This window comes from Colletes latitarsis, chromosome 10, assembly GCF_051014445.1.
Source record: "Colletes latitarsis isolate SP2378_abdomen chromosome 10, iyColLati1, whole genome shotgun sequence".
Taxonomy (NCBI): Eukaryota; Metazoa; Arthropoda; class Insecta; order Hymenoptera; family Colletidae; genus Colletes; species Colletes latitarsis.
Window position 1 is genome coordinate 16,286,023 of NC_135143.1, and position 17,036 is coordinate 16,303,058.

At 42.8% G+C, this 17,036-nt stretch overlaps 1 protein-coding gene across 4 annotated transcripts in view; it reads right to left on the minus strand.

Annotated features, from left to right (window-relative positions):
- The window catches only part of Mitofilin (inner membrane mitochondrial protein mitofilin), a 52,498-nt gene that overhangs the window by 30,034 nt on the left and 5,428 nt on the right, over positions 1–17,036 (minus strand). For all 4 annotated transcript variants that reach the window (XM_076774673.1, XM_076774674.1, XM_076774675.1 and 1 more), the window contains one exon: positions 10,013–10,241. In XM_076774673.1, the coding sequence (XP_076630788.1) occupies positions 10,013–10,241 (229 nt within the window). The remainder of the gene's footprint in view (positions 1–10,012; positions 10,242–17,036) is intronic.

Here is a 17,036-nt window from a genome sequence, read left to right on the forward strand (position 1 = left end):
CGAAAGATTCGTGTATCTGTTTTTTTATTAATAAAATTCGCACCTGAGCGATAAAAGTAGCCTTTGAAGCGACGGATGGAAAACCTTTGGTGTTTTTTTTCTCGCCACTGTCCTCCACGGCTTTCTTTTAATTTTTAAATCACCATGCAACGCTAACTTTACTTTACTTTTCTGGCATAAAAACTTTAAAATACACGAGCGTCGTACGCTCAACTGCTTTCCGTGCCGTGTTACGCTAAGATTCTGCCCAGTAATATCTTCTCGGTCGCCTTCTTCCGCATTTTTGCCGTTTTTTTCTTTATTTTCCACCTTTTTCCCCGACGCAGCACGGGATTAAAATACGAGCTTAAAGAGGATCGACGAAACTGACGTTTCGACCACGTTCACTGAGTCAAACGTACGCTACAATAAAGTTAACCCGATTTTGGGGGAAAAAATACAATTGATAGCGACTGTAAAAAGAATCTTTGCTTTCTATTTGATCACAGACTCAAAGATACATTCATTTTCAGTAGATCCACTTCTCTTTTCTAGATTCATCATCGTGCAAAAGTTTCGAGGGCGATAAAAATAATAAATAGCTTGTTTATGGGCGGAATCATCGTTGTTTAAAATTTAAAAACCCCCTCGTAGCGATGAAAACCGAGGATTAATCGAGGGAGGATACCACTTCGAAATTCTTCGCGGCTCCGGACGAGCATCTCTTTTCTTTGCCGAAGTAGAGATAATCTATCACCGCGAAACAGACGATTCATTCCAATGAGAATGATAAATCACTCCGAGATAACCTTTCAAGCAAAAATCCTGGACAGCGGGAGGCAATAAAAATTGTATTGCACGGTGTATCTACTCCTTACATTCGGATCGGTCCATTTTCTCGAGGAAGCTCCGAGCTTTAATAAATACGTGTCGTTGACGGAACATGTGTCTTCCGTGACCGGTGCACTCTATTTGCCTAGTTTTAAAGGGAATTTACAACTCAACCACCCTCGCCTTTCCCATAGTTCAGAATTTCCACCGCCGAGGGCCACGTCGACACGGTAAATAAGATCCATCGGATCCTCTCCGTCTACTCTTGACAATTTTAACTTTTTCCAGCTCGAAAAATTCTAAAATATCATCCAAACATACGTAAATAAATTTTGTAAATTTAACTGCGAACGATGGTTTAGTTTCTTTGCAAAAAATTCCCAAAGAAAGATAAATTTTATTAGACGTTAAACGAGTTTCGTGAAATTGGTCAGACAAAAAAAAAAAAAAAAAAAATAAAAAAAATATGAAAAAGTTGTATCAAATTTTAAGTTAATGTTTTATTTTTTTCGCTGAGACTGGAGATAATTTCGCAATTAGTTGACGAGAAACGCCCCGCTCGAAACGTTATCGCTGTTCGGCTATCGGTTATAAATTTCAGCGTCGCGTCGGTGAAGATTACACGATAGAAAATTGATCGATCCCGGAATTCGACGCTACGTTCGATCGGCGCGAGCGAGGCCAGCAGCCACATTCTCTCGAATAATCGCGAGGCTTTTATCGCTTTCGTCGCCGCCCTAACGATATTTTTTTCCTCTCTTCCATTCCAATTTTTCTTCGACTTTTTGTTCGTTCGTTTTCATTGCCCGGCCGGTCCGCCATGGAGATCGTGGAAATCGCGTTGACGGAATTTTTACGGCCGCTTGGATAAATCCACGCCGACGAGGATAATGGCCCGTCCGGCCGGGAACGATGGAAAATCAAAAAGTACGAGGGAAGCCACCGCGGCGAAATTGATTGGTCCGTATCGACGGAGATTGTCGTTCTGGCATTTCGACGGGCCGTCGGAGTGACGTTTATTGCTTGCGAAAATGTTTTCGACGCCGTGTCCCGGGACGCCCTCAGGAATCATCGAAGAGATCCACGATCGCGAAATCATTTCTTAGCAATTTTAATCCAGTCTCGAAATTCCTCGTTCCTAGTATTTTGCGTTACGACGTCGAGGAAGGTGTCGATTCTCGCTGAAGCCAACAATTTCAAGAACGGTTCACGTACATTTAACTACTTTCGCCCTTTGTGACCTCGTTTGTCTCGATATCGGTTCGCCGGTATTTCGAACCAGATATTACTTGTCGAATGCACTCGTGAAACCGCTGCCCTAAATTGTCACGATGCGAGCGAAGCAAAACTTCATGGAATACAACGTGACGTAGTATTTCCGTAGTATAAAGTTAGGACCGTTTGTCGAATCTTTCTGCGATCGAACGTTCGAGCTTCAATGGCTCGAATGATGTAATTAGAATGCTACTAGACTTGCTACTAGTTTTAATATAATATAAAATAATTTAACTCTTAAATTCCATTGGAGAGGAAGAAAGATAGTTATTGTTCGAGTTGAAAAATTTTTGGACAGTTTCTAGGAGATTGAACCGCCCGAGTTTGCTCTAAATTAATTTAGATGGTCGCTCTATATTTGGCGCGGGAAAAGACTTAATTTTCCCAACAACTGTTCCTCCACTTGTTGAACAACGTTTCGTCGCGAGTTTAACGTTGCCAAGTCTTTCTTTTGGCGTGGAAAATGTTGGAAACTTTGGAACAACGTTCCCGTGTCGCAGGGGCGCCAGTAAGTCGAAGTTACCAAGCGGTTTCCGCGGTTTATCCGCGGTAAACGGAACGTATATTTAACGCATAAAAGCAGTCGACGCGGTTAAAGGTTTCCATCTTTGCGAGGCACAAGTAATTTACCTTCGTCTCGATAAGAAAAACATGGAGGAAGCTGTTGGAAATTGCTATGTTCAGCTTCGATCCTTTTGATTAAAAACTGGACTTCGATAAAACTATACAAATATTTTACGAGCATTATTATTTCAACAAAAAGGTATACATTTCGACTATCCAGTATCGTGTACGAAAATAACTGTGTCACAATACTCTGTTCCGAGCGACCAAAGGAATTTTCTTTTTTCCTTTAAGGACGCGCGTCTTTCGAGCCTTTCCCTCTTTTCCTCTCCTTTCAGAGGCGCGAGAAACGCGCATAAATCTTGTAACGAGTTTGAAAGTGTTCCCAAAACCCCTACGTGGACTGTTTCGCATTGTGGAGGGTCAAATGAGACGAGCTTGAAAAAGGACTTCGCACGAAATAAATAATGGCACGCGTTGGTGCGGCGTTTTCTTCAATTTTCCTAGCCTTCCCAATTTCCCTGGGAATGACACAATATTCTTTGCTCTGATCACAAATACTCAAACGCTTTTTTACTTGCAAATTTTTTAGGACTGTCATTGAGAATAATAATGGACCGTTGAATATTTTTATTTTTATCACACTATTAATTTTAAATAGAGAAAACTGGTGACAACATAATTCACGATCGTTACAGTTCGAGCAGACCTATTACGAATTTCAATTTTTCTAAAGCACGTCTCACGGAGCGACCTGATATTTAATTTCAAACGCAGATTCGAATCGCGAGCCGTGCATACATCACACGGAAACGATGTTTCCTCGAACGAGAACTGACTGTGCAATTTTTGTCTCCTTAGAATGCTAGCTTTCGCAAAGAATAGCCAGTCAGGGAAGTTTTATGGGGGCGTTTCGGAGGCAGTTGAACCGAAGTTCGACCGTAATCGTTGTGCATCATCTACTACGAACATTTCTTCGCCCGTCAAGTGCCACCAATTAACAGAGAACGCTGCGCGAACTTGTAATTACTCAACGGTAAAACTTTTTGCAAGCGGAACTTTCGTTGCCCGCGATAGTAAAACTTTTTTAAGTTGTAAAAATTAGTCGAACAGTTCCGACAGTGGGAAAACAAAATCGGCGGTAACGGGGACGCCTCGAGTCGAAAGAAGCTTGTACAAATTTGATTTGCGACGCAACGATCGGGAGGACCGTTTTACGATCGTAAAACGCACAGTGTAATCGTTTAACTCGCATGCACTTGGCGTAGTATTCGGATCTGGGACACCCTGTAAGTTATTGTTGGTGGACGCGGAACGACTTCCAGATGGCAACAGACCGCAACTTTTATACGACGGAAGAAACTTTTGTCATTAGTAAAACTTACTGAAATGTCAACCACAACATCTGCCGCCATCGCAGCCGTAAAAACAAAGACGAATATGCAAAGATCAGGGTGGCCCATAGATTCTTCGTTTTTCTATGGTAATCTTTACGCGACGTTCTTAACTGGCGAAATTTATTTCACTTAAAGGCACGATGAGTCGTTTTTAAGTTCTTAATTTTAATAAATTACTCGCGTTGCAAGAAATATGCTAAATACAGTCTTTGCATCGAACGGTAATCTTATTTGATAGAAAATAGGAGAAGAATCGATGCTTCGGGGGGGATTGCGTGTTTGAAGTTGCCACCGATACAATGCTAATGTCTGTGGGCGGAAATATTTAAATAATCTCTCTGTTCGTGACCCTTAAACAGTGGGACCGCGCGCGAGACCCTTAATGGCACCCCCGAGGGACGAACGTTGGAAGTTATAATTGCAGCACATGCTGAATACATTAGTTCGCTTCTGGGCTTGTAAAACCACGGGCACGCAATTCCAATTTCCCTCTCTTTCTCGCGCCCCTTTCTCTGTTTCTCTTCCCGCTGATGTCCGTCCCTTTATCATTCTCGAACTGTCTGGGGAACTATCGCAACCACTCTATCTTTATCCCCCTTGCACGCCAAACTAGCCCAGAACAATGCCATTATACCCACCGTGGATTTATTGCTGATGTTTTTGTCGTTACGCCCGCGCGATACACCGGCTCATTTGGAAACTTCATTGACCGGTTAACACGGGGCCCGCGGCCATTTTTTATCGTCGTGCTTTGACGATCCGTGCGTAATTTAAACGCGGAATTGAAATTGGAACGTTTAAAGCGGCCGGCTTACTCTTCGAAGCTTTAACCGTGTGAAATATTTCCTAAAGAGTCAAATTTCGGTTTCTGATATGTAATTTTGCATCGAGACATTGTACTGGAATGGGAAATAATACAATTCAGATTCGAACTACTTTCATTCGGGAAGAAATATTCCCAAAAAATTGTTTTACGTTGAGTATAACGTGCTTTTATTAACCTAACCTCGAGTTACCACGCAATGGACAAAGTTTACGCTTCGGGGCAAACGTTGTAGTGCCATTTTAGTTTGAATACCATCGAGATGCGATCAGCAATAAATGGAAAGAACGATGCGACTAATTTTTCGTCAAGTAACAAATTACGCTCGTTACTCACACGAACTCGTTATCTCGTTTAGAAATGAATTTTCCATAATTCTGTTATCTGCTCGCCCCCCGGTGTCCTTCCCCCGCCATAATTCATCCACGATGGCGCAATAAAAGTACGTGCACGCTGTTGCAAAATTGTCACGTAATTTACTATAAACGATATTCTCGACTTTCGATGCTCGGTGAATTTTTCTCGAAGAACCATAAGCTCGGGAAGGGTTTTCTTCGAGAATATTTTAGATGGTCGACGGCAAGTTTCGCGCTATAAAGTTAATAATAATTCGTAACGCCTCTGTTAATAACGATACACAAGCAACATATTGTGTTTTTAGTTTCCATAAACGGCGGATACCTGAAAGAAGTTTCCACGGGGAAAAATGTCCGTAACTTTGTATAGTAACTTTTTACAAAAAAGCCCAGCGCTTTCGTAAAGTACTCCGACCATAAAGAGGCAAGAAACTTTATAGCAAATTTATATAACAACCCAATACCTCTTTATAACCATTTACCGCAGAACGTGCTCTACTTTACAGCAATTTTCTCAAAATACCAATATCTTCGTGTACCAATTTTCCATGCCAGGAACCAATTTCCTTTTACGGCAATGTTTCACGAGTCCGGGTCGCTCCGTTCTCGGAAAATAAATCCCGAACTACAAATCGAGGAAATAAAAATTGAAATTAGGCTTGGAAATATTCAACCGTCACCGGTGGACTCTTATTTTTTCCGTCCTAGTGACTATGCACGCCCGTTCGAGTTATTTCTTTGGGAGAACAGTATGCAAATGCACGTACCACTATATCGCTCTCCTACTCTCCTATTCTCGAGTGGGTCTCGAACTTGCCAAACTTTGCTGCACTCGATATATTATTATAATATTCCAAAATCGAGTCGTTATTTAAACAGTGGAAATATATTAGAAAAGTGGTGAAACGATCTTCCATTTAATACTTGAATATTTTATGTTCCAGCACAATTTAGTTGACATTTCAGGGATCTGGCACACGCGTGACATTCTTTATTAAAAACGTCAAACCAGTTTCGCGATAGAGGAACGCGACTCTCAGATCCAGCGATCGTTCCGGGGTATCTGTTAATCGTAAATTAATCTCCGGCGACGTGCAAGCAGCGATAACGGGCCTCGAAAGTGTATTAAGCTCGACTTGAGTTAATCCGGATGAAGCTGCGAGCCTTCTGTTCCCGATAAAACGTCAAAGGATCAGGAGCCAGCGCGCAGGGAAATCGAGCGAGTCGATGTTTCGTCAGAAGGAAACACGCGTTGTCCCGACAAAAACATCCCCCCGATCATTCAGATTCCGACGATTTCTTACCGCGTTGTTTCGACCTATTTCCACCCCCAAACTGTCATCCCTCCGATTCCTAAACGTATGATTTTCGGAGCCTCGAAAACACTTTGTCCCGATCTACGGCAAGATCGACCGCTCAGCGAAGGAAAAACGAACAGATATCTTGGTGTTCCAACGAAATTCGACGTTCTCGATCGCGGTTGAGAGAACTGGAAACTCCAAGTGAGTCTGTCAACAAGGCTACGGTAAAATATTGATCGAATAAAACAGAAGGGGAGAGAGAGAGAGAGAGAGAGTAAACTTTGCTTCGCAAACTTTTACCAAGAGAGGAGTCAAGACGTTTCACTCGGTTAGAGAGCTGCGCGAAGACCAAAATAAAACACACCCCTCGAAGCGGAGTATTTGCTCCGGGCGTTTGCATGAAAAACGGAAAATTTAATCAAAATATTCGATATTCGAACGCATCGAGCGGTTCGATGAATTTCTGGTCTCACAATTTCGAGGTTGTTCTTGAAGAACTTCGCGAGCTTTCAATATTAGGAGAGCCTTGAAAGTACTGCGCGTTTAGGAAGTTTTCATTCGCGTGCGTGTATACATCGGTCCGTAAATAAAATGAGACGAGAGCTGGAATACATTGGACACGATTAGCTAATTTTTGGTTCCATGAAATTAATATTTACAGGACAGAGGTGATAGGTGAGAGGATAAATAATTTTATTTTATAAATAACACCGAAGATGTAAATATGCAGCAAGTAAAACGTGGTAAACCTTTGAGACTAGATGAAAGAAACAGAGCGTGAAAATCGTATAATATTCGATGACTAAACCCTGCTCTGGATAGAAATGGCGCGCCTTGCTTTCAGCCCATCGCCAAGCTTGACTTGGAAATATTCTGTTGCCCCGTTTACCATACAGAAAGTCACGCGTGGTATAGGTTTGATACCCTGTATTTACTTTTAAAGAACGTACTGCGTGCAACAAAATTCCCAAAGATTCGTCGAGTTAAAATTAATTTCCCATAGTCGTAATTTGAAGTTTCCAAGTTTTGGCGGTGTTTCTGGGGCACCGTGTAGATACAGGACGACAAGAAGCGCGTCGATTAAGAAGAAAAGGGGTAAAAGTTGAGGGGGACCAGCCGTTATCCCAGTCGAAGAAGTTGCAGTCTCCTTGCGGAACTTTTTAAACTCAATACTCGACCGGGGAACTTTTCTAGGGGGTTTTTCCGAGGAAAACGACGCGGGAACAGCGTGTTTGTTCCGTTCGGGATTGAGTTCTTGCCCGGATATAATAACGAAGAAATGGATATTCCGAGCGAACAGGCCCGGGAGAAAACTCGAGGTACATAAATGTTAACGAAGTTAAATTATCGTTCCGCGAGCAGAGGGAGCGGGAGAGCTGTTGCCGGGAAATCTGTTTTACTTATTACTGCTATAACTTCCTTCGCGTGGAGGGGTGGTCGCAGGGAGGAATCGGAGAGAAAAGAAACAGAGCATGGAAATGTTGGCGCGGCTTTACGTGACCGAACTCGGGGAGTCGTCGTATTAATATTCGAGCATCGTAGGCTCCGCGCTGGAAATGATATAATATTTTCCGTTACGAACGGATTCGAACCCCGGCGTTTGCACTATTAAAGTTGGCCGCGATTTGTTACGCGTCCCCCCTCCCCCTTGGAATTTATTTACGAAACAATTTTAATCGCTCTCCCCCTAGCGGGATGGCTGCTGGATTTACAATCGCCGTTTCGGTCGAAATAAATAGGGAATACTCACGGTGTTGTACTTTTCGATAATTTGAAAACGAAAATACGATAAATAACCAAACTCTCCCCGAAGAGAATTGCAATCGCGAAATTGTAAAAAAGGGTAACCTTTGTCGAAGGTCGCGAGAGACGATTGTTGTTTCTAGTTCTCGGGGCAAATTTAATCGCGTATCGTTCTCGACCTGGGATCTTAATTTTCGCCAGAATCGTCCTCCCCAGGGTGAGTCTCGGCGGTGAACTCGACTTAATCCGATCCGATCTAACTTCCGCGGTCCTCTGTCACAAAGCGAAAGGGAAACGGCCGACGGGAGATCAGACGTCTCCGAAAATGTCGCTGGTCGTCCCAAGAGGGACACACTGCACGTTTTTGCCCGTGTAATTAAGCGGCACGGGAGGAAATAATGGGGGATGCGACAAAGGCGAGGCTATGGCCGGACGTTTCGCGGCCCCCTCCCAACCACCCGGACAAAGGAACCGTTACCTTTCGGACATTTGCATACCGTGGGGACGCGGAATCGCACGGTAGATTTGTAGACGCTACACGTAGGAAATAGATGGGCATCGAATCCAGAGGAAATTACTCCTTAAATTCTAATCCAACAATTGTGCTAACCCTATCGATGCTCCTTAAACTTCTGTCATTATCTAGTGACTGAAAGATATCAGCAAAAAGTACTTACTACGTACGAATTTAAAGCTTGAAGTTAGTTGAAACGAGGTCATAGAAAAGTCAAATTCGAGAAATTTTCTTGTATGAATTCGAATTGGGTTTTACAGAAAATTTAACGAAATTTCGATCCCCAAAATGACGTGATGTAGAATTAGTTCATTGGTATCGAACTTTCTAAGAAAAACGTACGAGTTGGACACCGCGACACGCGACGGTTCCGCCCACGAAAGGAACTTTATGCACCGTAATAATGCTCGCCACTGGGATTCAGCGATTAGCTTAATCGCGTCGCGACCTTTGATAAATGAGTATGTATAAGGATACCTAAAAATAAACTTACCTTTATGTCGAACCTTCGAGCAACCGCTCTGCGTGCCCAGAGTGCTTCGATTTTTACCTACACGCGATTACCTCCGAATTTGCTCGTTTCTCGAATTTAAATCTGATAATTTAGAAACGCGATCCTAACGCCTCGAATATTTACGAATACTCGAAGAAAAAACTTGATTTTATTAAATATTTAATACGAAACGAGATAAAAATGATACACTCTTAAAGAAGTAGCTTGTAAAAAATATTCTCGACCATGCGAATGATCGTCTGTAAAAGGGCACATCAAATGACCCTTCGTTTATTAATCAATAAGGGTCAAACTATCGAATATCTGAGCACATAGTCGAATAGTGGCGAATCGTGCTAAAATTCTGTGCAGGGAAATTTAATCAAAAAGTTAACTTCTCGAGTAAACGTTAAAATTTCCTATAGTTCCTATGCATTCCTCTCGTAAAAAGGACCAAAAGTTCAAAAGGGTCAAACGTCGCAAACGATTAGTTTGCTCGCAAAAGACTGTTAAAGTTTCAAGCCAATCACAATTCTCAGAGCTGCTTATAAGGGTGGCGCGACCCGCCCACTTCTCCCCCACATGCTGTACCGTGTTTACGAGTGGGGCGACGGATTGGTTCAATTTTTAACAACCTTTTGCGAGAAAACTATTCGTTCGCGATGCATAGTTCCTTCAGAACTTTTGTTCCTGTTGTAGAGTAGAATATGCAGAAATGATAAAAAAAAGCACTCACCCTTTAGTGCCGCTTCCAGGCCACGTAACCTGCCGACGATAGCGGCAAGCTGCGCCTTGTACTTCAAGGAATCGAACTCGGATTGCTCGCTGATCGCGCGGTTCAAGTTCCTCTGCGCTTCTTGCTCTTTTATCATGAGCGCCTCTCGAAGATGATCGGTGTGTACCTGTTCTTGCAGCTTCAGCTCTCGACGCATCTCGTTCTCGAACTTCTTCTGCTCTTCCAACAACTGCAACACAAAAATTCAATCGCTCGTAAATTTTACATCGACGCGTTTCACGAACGCAGAAGGTATACACACGTTGAAAGAAATTGATTTATAAAATAGAGGGGGTCGTTCGTTGAATTTAATAATCATTCTCGCGAAACGACAGAAGGTAAAGCGACTTTCATATTGAATTATTAAAAATGTTACCGACCGTCGAGGAATTTCATTTGAGAGATCTCAGGACGCAGATTCAAGGATTATTTGGTACTTTGAATTTTCCACGGAAAAAAAAAAACATTTCGCGGATACTTTAATTTAAAATCGCGATAAAATTCAACGAGCTATAAAGCGCGGAAGGAGATAAAATTGTAGCGATCCGGGACAAAAAGAGCAGTCGACGAAACCACCCCTTATATTTCAAGGCACGCTTTTCGGCAACGAGGGCGTAAACAAGTACGAAACAAGTTACATCGAGTTCCCCCGTCGGTGTAGAGCGTACAAGAAAAATATATATTCTTTCGGTTGCCGCCTGCGCCGCTCCCTTTGTCCCGCGTTGTTTCGCGCTGGAGATTGGGCCAAGTACACTCTTATTTTCTCGAGTTTATAAGACATAAGACGAGTCGAGAGGGAGGCTTTCAACGGGTTCAGAATTATTAAGCTCAGTCGCGAAACGCGAAACGGTCTTCCCCGCGGGAATCTCTTCTTATCATTTTTTTCCACGGTTCGCCCCTTCGAAAATCGTCGCTTGGATCTCACTCCTCCGTTCTTTCCATTCTATTTATCAAAAACAAATTCTTTGGTACTATTAAATGTCTCGATTAAAAAAAAGGAACTATTACTGTCAACCCTAGTCCACTTCCTGGTGCCCTAACGATTCACCTGATCAAATACTGTCAGGGTAAAGGACCCTAATTACTGTCCCCAAAAATCGAACAATGTTTGACGACACTTTTCTATTGGTTTGCCGTCCCCTAACATTCTGACAGAAAGAAATGCTAGTAACGAGAACTTCCCCTACAGAATGTTTGTACGACGTCCAAGGTACACAGTTATTTCTCCATCGTTAGTAAAGAAATTTCAACATAAATAAGACATTACTCGGGTTCTAATCCAGAGTAGGGTATTGTAGAGGCAATTAAAGGGAAGAGTCGAGCGTCCGCGAGGTGAAAGTGCGCGGTCCGAGACGAGAGCAGGCCGTGGGAACATTAGCGTAATGAGACTTTGATTAATTATCCGCGCTTAAGGCTTCGCGCTAGCTGCCCTCATTGGTAAGTGACCCAAGGGTCACCGGGTGGCTCTAATCTCTCGTTTCTTCGTCGTCCGGCAGTGTTCGCCGTCTGACCGTCATTGTCCCTCACGGATTCGCCCGCTTTCTGCCCGAGGTACTTTGTATGCGCTACGCCTATGGATCCTTGTTCCTGGGACGGTCCAGGACCGCGTCAGGGCCACCTCCGTTCTCTATGTACAGCAACGCCGTGTCAATAATTAACGCCCGGCTGACTCGACAACCCGTCGTGCTGTCCGTCGAGAGGAAGAGAGATCGGCGACAGGTCTGCGAACACCACGGGTCTCGGGAAACCGTTCGAAATCCTTCGATTGGCTCGCCAGATCCTCCTGGAAACCGCTGTACCTGCAGATCGGGGGCTGGGTTATCCCACGGATTCCATTAGGGCATCGATAAGCTACCGTTTCTGGGGCTTCCTGGACGACTTGATACGTCGACGATGCTGAATCAATCACGGTGCTGGTGGAATTACTATTGCCCAATGAGAAATACATAACTGCGACGACGTATCGCCTTTGTTGCATCGCAAATCTTTCGTCCTCCAGGCTATCAATTTATGATAATGTTACTGCCTGTGCTTTTAGGAACTTTCGTAAAAATTTTGAGATGGGATATTGTTATTAATGCAAAGTACAGCGTTGTGTGGCCTAGAAACGAATCCAGTAAAGAAAATGTGGCGATGGTTCCCGGCATTCACCAACAGAGGCCTACGCTCAACCCGTACCTTACTCACAAGTGCTCGATCTATTTCTATATACAAGATGTTCGGCCACCTCTGAGATAAATTTTAATGGGAGATTCTAGAGGCCAAAGTAAGATGAAAATCAAGAACATCAATTTCTTGATTGAGGCTCCGTTAAAAAGTTATTAAAAAATTTCAAATCATTCTGAAAAAATTATTTTTAGTTGCAGGGGTCAATTACAATCATTTTTTGTGAATACACATACCCTCGAAATTCTACCCATTTTCTAGAAAAAAAATTCGAGGAGGTGTGAAATTTTTCGACAAAATTAAAATTTCAAATCATTCTGGAAAAATTATTTTCGATTGCAGGGGTCAATTACAATCATTTTTGGTCAACAGACATACCCCCGAAATCTTGTACATTTTCGAGAAAAAAATTCAGTACGAGCGAAACTTTAAACGTTAATACCTTTTAATCGAAGCCTCCAACGACAAATTGGTGTCCTTGATTTTCGTCTTATTTTGGCCTCTAGAATCCCCCATTAAAATTTTTCCCAAGAGTGGCCGAACACCCTGTATACACTCCTTGATTGATCATCGAAGCAGACTCAGGGCTCAAGTACGTTTATCGAAAAACCAGTCATGGAACGCGAAGAAAATTTGAATGTCACCCGAAGAGAAAAATCCAGTGAAGGATTAAAAGAAAACCGGATAGGGAAATTGGGGGATTCACGGTTCCCGGAAGCGAACCCGGATCGAAATCGGAAAGCACACGCCGTGTATATGAATAATTCTGTTAAATCGAAAAATTCCCCAGTATATCTGGCGCGAAAATCGAATTGACCGCGGGGGCGAGGAGGAGGGGGCGGAATCGCGTCCCCCGTGAATACGGCTGGAAGCGAAACAGAAAAAATGAAAACCCCGGGATGGGAAAAATAGAGGAAACCGGGAAATATGATTCCTGACACCACGACGGTGTTTCCCACGCCGCGAAAATTAAATTAATCGGACGCTCGGCGTCGTGTGTAAAAACGAGAGGTGTCAGGCGAAGAGAGAGAGAGTGAGAGAGGGAGGAGAAAAAAAATATTGTGCCAGGACAAAGCTCGTTTTCATCCCGCGAGCGGAACGATCCGCCCGCTAGAACGATGTTAATCCGGTGCGTCGTCCTCTAATCCGTTTTGAAAAATCAAAAACTCGCTGTCTCTGTCCATCTGCACGATAACTCGAACCTGAATCGGCCAAATCCGTCGGAAATAGAGCGCCATGATCGGTCCGAGCTTCCCAATTCGGGTAGAAGAATCTCGATTCCACGAGGGTCGATCGACAGCGGGGACTTTCGTCATCGAAATGACGCTTTTTAAAGTACCGTGAATTTCTGCCGTTCGATAGTATTTTCTACAGCGAAATTAGAGCTGGGATTACTCGAACATAAAAAAAATATTTATTGAAAAAAACGGAAACAGAGGTACAAAAGTTTCTCTAACGCGTCTGACCTATAATCGTTATTTCTACTTGCGATGGGTGTAAGCACGATGTTAATACCATCTTTCATCCGTTCCATAGTAATAAACAGACTCAAGAGGCTCTTCCACATAGAACAGCGTCAAGTATAATGTTTTTAACGTCAGAAATGCACGAAGATTCGGTAACGAACCGTAGAAATTACGCGAACGTTCGTCCAAGTTTGCCCGGAACCGAAATCAATCGGAGGAAATTAGATGTCCCTCGATTCGGACTTTGATTAAGCGCTTCGGGAACGCCGGTTTTTATTGCGCGGAAGGGAACGCTCGAGGGAACGTGCCATTTTCTCGAATTTCGCGAAAGAAACTTTCCGATTTCTGAGCGCGGAAACTTCGTCGAACTCGAGTTTAAGACGATAATCGTGCTTTTCAACGCCTTGTCCGCGAGTTCCTTAGTAGGACTGACTTGGGAAGGGTCGAGTTTAATAACACGAACGCCAGTCGAAACGATGGCGGACGATCGATACCGTCCATTTCCGATCGACGCTCGAGAAGACGTCCGGCCGTAATAGTTTTCGGTCCGACGGTGTCGATAACCGCGATTCGAGCAATGTCTTCCGAATCCTCGATATTCGAGTCGATATTTTAATATTCGGTTCAGTAATTCTCGAGCTGACCTTCGCGCGCGTCTTTTTAATTGAACGACGGGCTGGATATTTGAACGAGAGTGCAAACAGAGATATGGAACATCGTTGAAAGAAAATTCAATTCTCGAAACTCAACGATGCAGCCTATACATATTTACAACGCAAATTCCACGTGTGACCTTGCGAGAATAATCCAAGAACATGATCCGAACGCCTTACGTTCGAGAATGTTGAACGAATTTTTTTTTAAATGTCGAACAAGGCTCGCGTTAAGGTCGAAACATTTAAATCTTTACGACGACCATTACTTTTCAGACCTATTAACTCTCGATACAGCTAGCAACCGTAGTATGAATAATTTACAAGATAGTAATGGCGTTAACAATCGGAGAGAAGAGCGGAGGATCGTAAAATGGAAATGGAACAGAGCAAGTGATAATGGACTGTCTGTGGTCGGACATGTTTCGCATCTACTACCGTAAACGTCAGCCTGGGAGCCTTTGATACGCGAATTATTAGGAAGAGGGCCTAGGAAAGAGGCCGAAACGTCGAAATAATATTATTCCCTTGTTTCTAACATTGTTAAAATTAGAACTCGAAAATTGGAGTTTGAACTTATTGGAAAATAAAATTCTTTCATCGTGTTTGTTTCGGTATTTAACGGAGCAGAATTTGTTATAAAACTATTCATTACAACTTTCATAGACTCTCGTTAGGGGCAGTGAAGCACCGAGCATTCGAACTCCGCGGAGACAAATCAATGTCGACTCGTATCGAATAGCAATTTTCTAGAAGTTGTGGATTAACTTCGACGAATCGTCGACGAGCTGAAATCACGGTGAATGAGGAGAGCAGAAGGATTTAAAGCTATTAGAGACCGGCAAGCGTCGCTCTCTCCGTCGAATCACAATTTCCATGAAAGTTTACGACGGGAAAACTCGAGGCGTCCTCTGTTCCGTCTTCAAAATCCGTGGAACGGTTCGTTGTTATGCCCGACAATAGATCCGAACGAAACATCCAGCGAAACAAAGCGGGGGACGACGACAATTTCCAGACGAGAATCCGTGAATCTCAAGATCGAATCATGAAATCTCTTCTTTGTTTCCCGAACCACGATTATCGAAGTCTCGCTAATTTCTCGAAAGCGTAAGCGATTACCAACTTCCATCGACGACAGAGAACCGAATTTGTGTTCGCGTTCACTTCGTCGTTATTTGTATTCTAATCGTTCGTCGTTACGAAAAACTGAAACTCCAATTAGGAGTCGACCCGTTTCGATCTCGTTTCTGTCTCTTGAAATTTGTTTAGATGATCACTAAGTTGGAAATAAAATTTGTACGCGATTTAAAAATATGTTAAAGGTAAGGTGAATATCGCACTAAACTTTCGAAATGTTAGAATTAATTTAATTTAATATAGGAATGAAGAAGAAATCCAAATTATTGACGGAGAAAATGATACTATTAATTGGATCGCGAGGTCCATGCTTCCTTTTATCTAGCGAGACAGTGGAAAATTGAATTTCTTCTAAAGTGTCTGGATGGTGCAGGAAGTTAACGGGGCTTAATAGGGGTGAAAATCCCACCTGTCCATTAACGATCGTAAGAAGAGAGGTTAAATCTATTACTATTCTACGATTCGTCAATGTTGCCGTGTCTGAAAGCCGCGCAAATTTAGACAGAACTAGTTCGAAACGAAGCGAAGGATTCACAGACAGATTCCTCCAAAAATAACGCTGTCCCAGACGTGCTTCTGTTTCTAATCTCAGGACGCATTGGATATTCTTAGTATTGACATTTTGTCAATTTAGAACTTTATAATACATGTAGAAAAAACAGGGTGTTCGGCCATCCCTGGGAAAAATTTTAATGGAAGATTCTAGAGGTCAAAATGAAATGAAAATTAAGAATATCAATTTCTTGATTAATGCTTCGTTAAAAAGTTATTAAAAAATTAAATTAAAAAACTTCAAATCATTCTGAAAAAATTATTTTTGGTTGCGAGGGTCATTTATAATCATTTTTGGTGAATACAAATACCCTCCAAATCCTACCCAGTTTCGAGAAAAAAATTCAGTACGGGCGGAACTTCAAACGTCAATAACTTTTTAACGAAGCCTCCATCGATTTTGGCCTCTAGAATCTCCCATTACAATTTTTCCCAGGGGTGAATTTTCTATCTTCTCATATCGTGTTTTACAATTTTCTGATACCATTCGAAGTGACGATCGACCAAAAACTGCGTCGTTAATGTAGACGTTTACGCTTTATGTCGATCTAGAGGGGAAAGGAGTAACGTTTAATTTAAAATCGCGTTATAACAAAATTTTCATCGAGGCTCCTGGCGGCGTTACGGTTGGTCGACTTTTAAATTATTCCACACTCCGGTCGTAAAGTCTGGACCGTCCGTGGTGGAACCAGAAGGTGCGGGTCAGCGAAATCGATTTCACGCAGAGAGCAACGGGGAAAAAGATCGAAAACGTCCGATTACATCTGCCTCTAACGTGGGAATTCTTCGAATTTACGAATGCTAGCCAGACGGCCACGCTTCTTCCGCAATATTTTCTCCAAAGTCGGATGCTTCCGTCGTAAAACCGGATATACGAGCCACGACACCACACAACCCTTGCCACGCGTTAAAGAATCCTCCGTATCTTCTGGGACACCGTACGAAATACGAGAAAAACAACTCTTAGCCTCAGCGTCGAGGGAAAAAGAAAACAAAGAACATTTTGTCCCC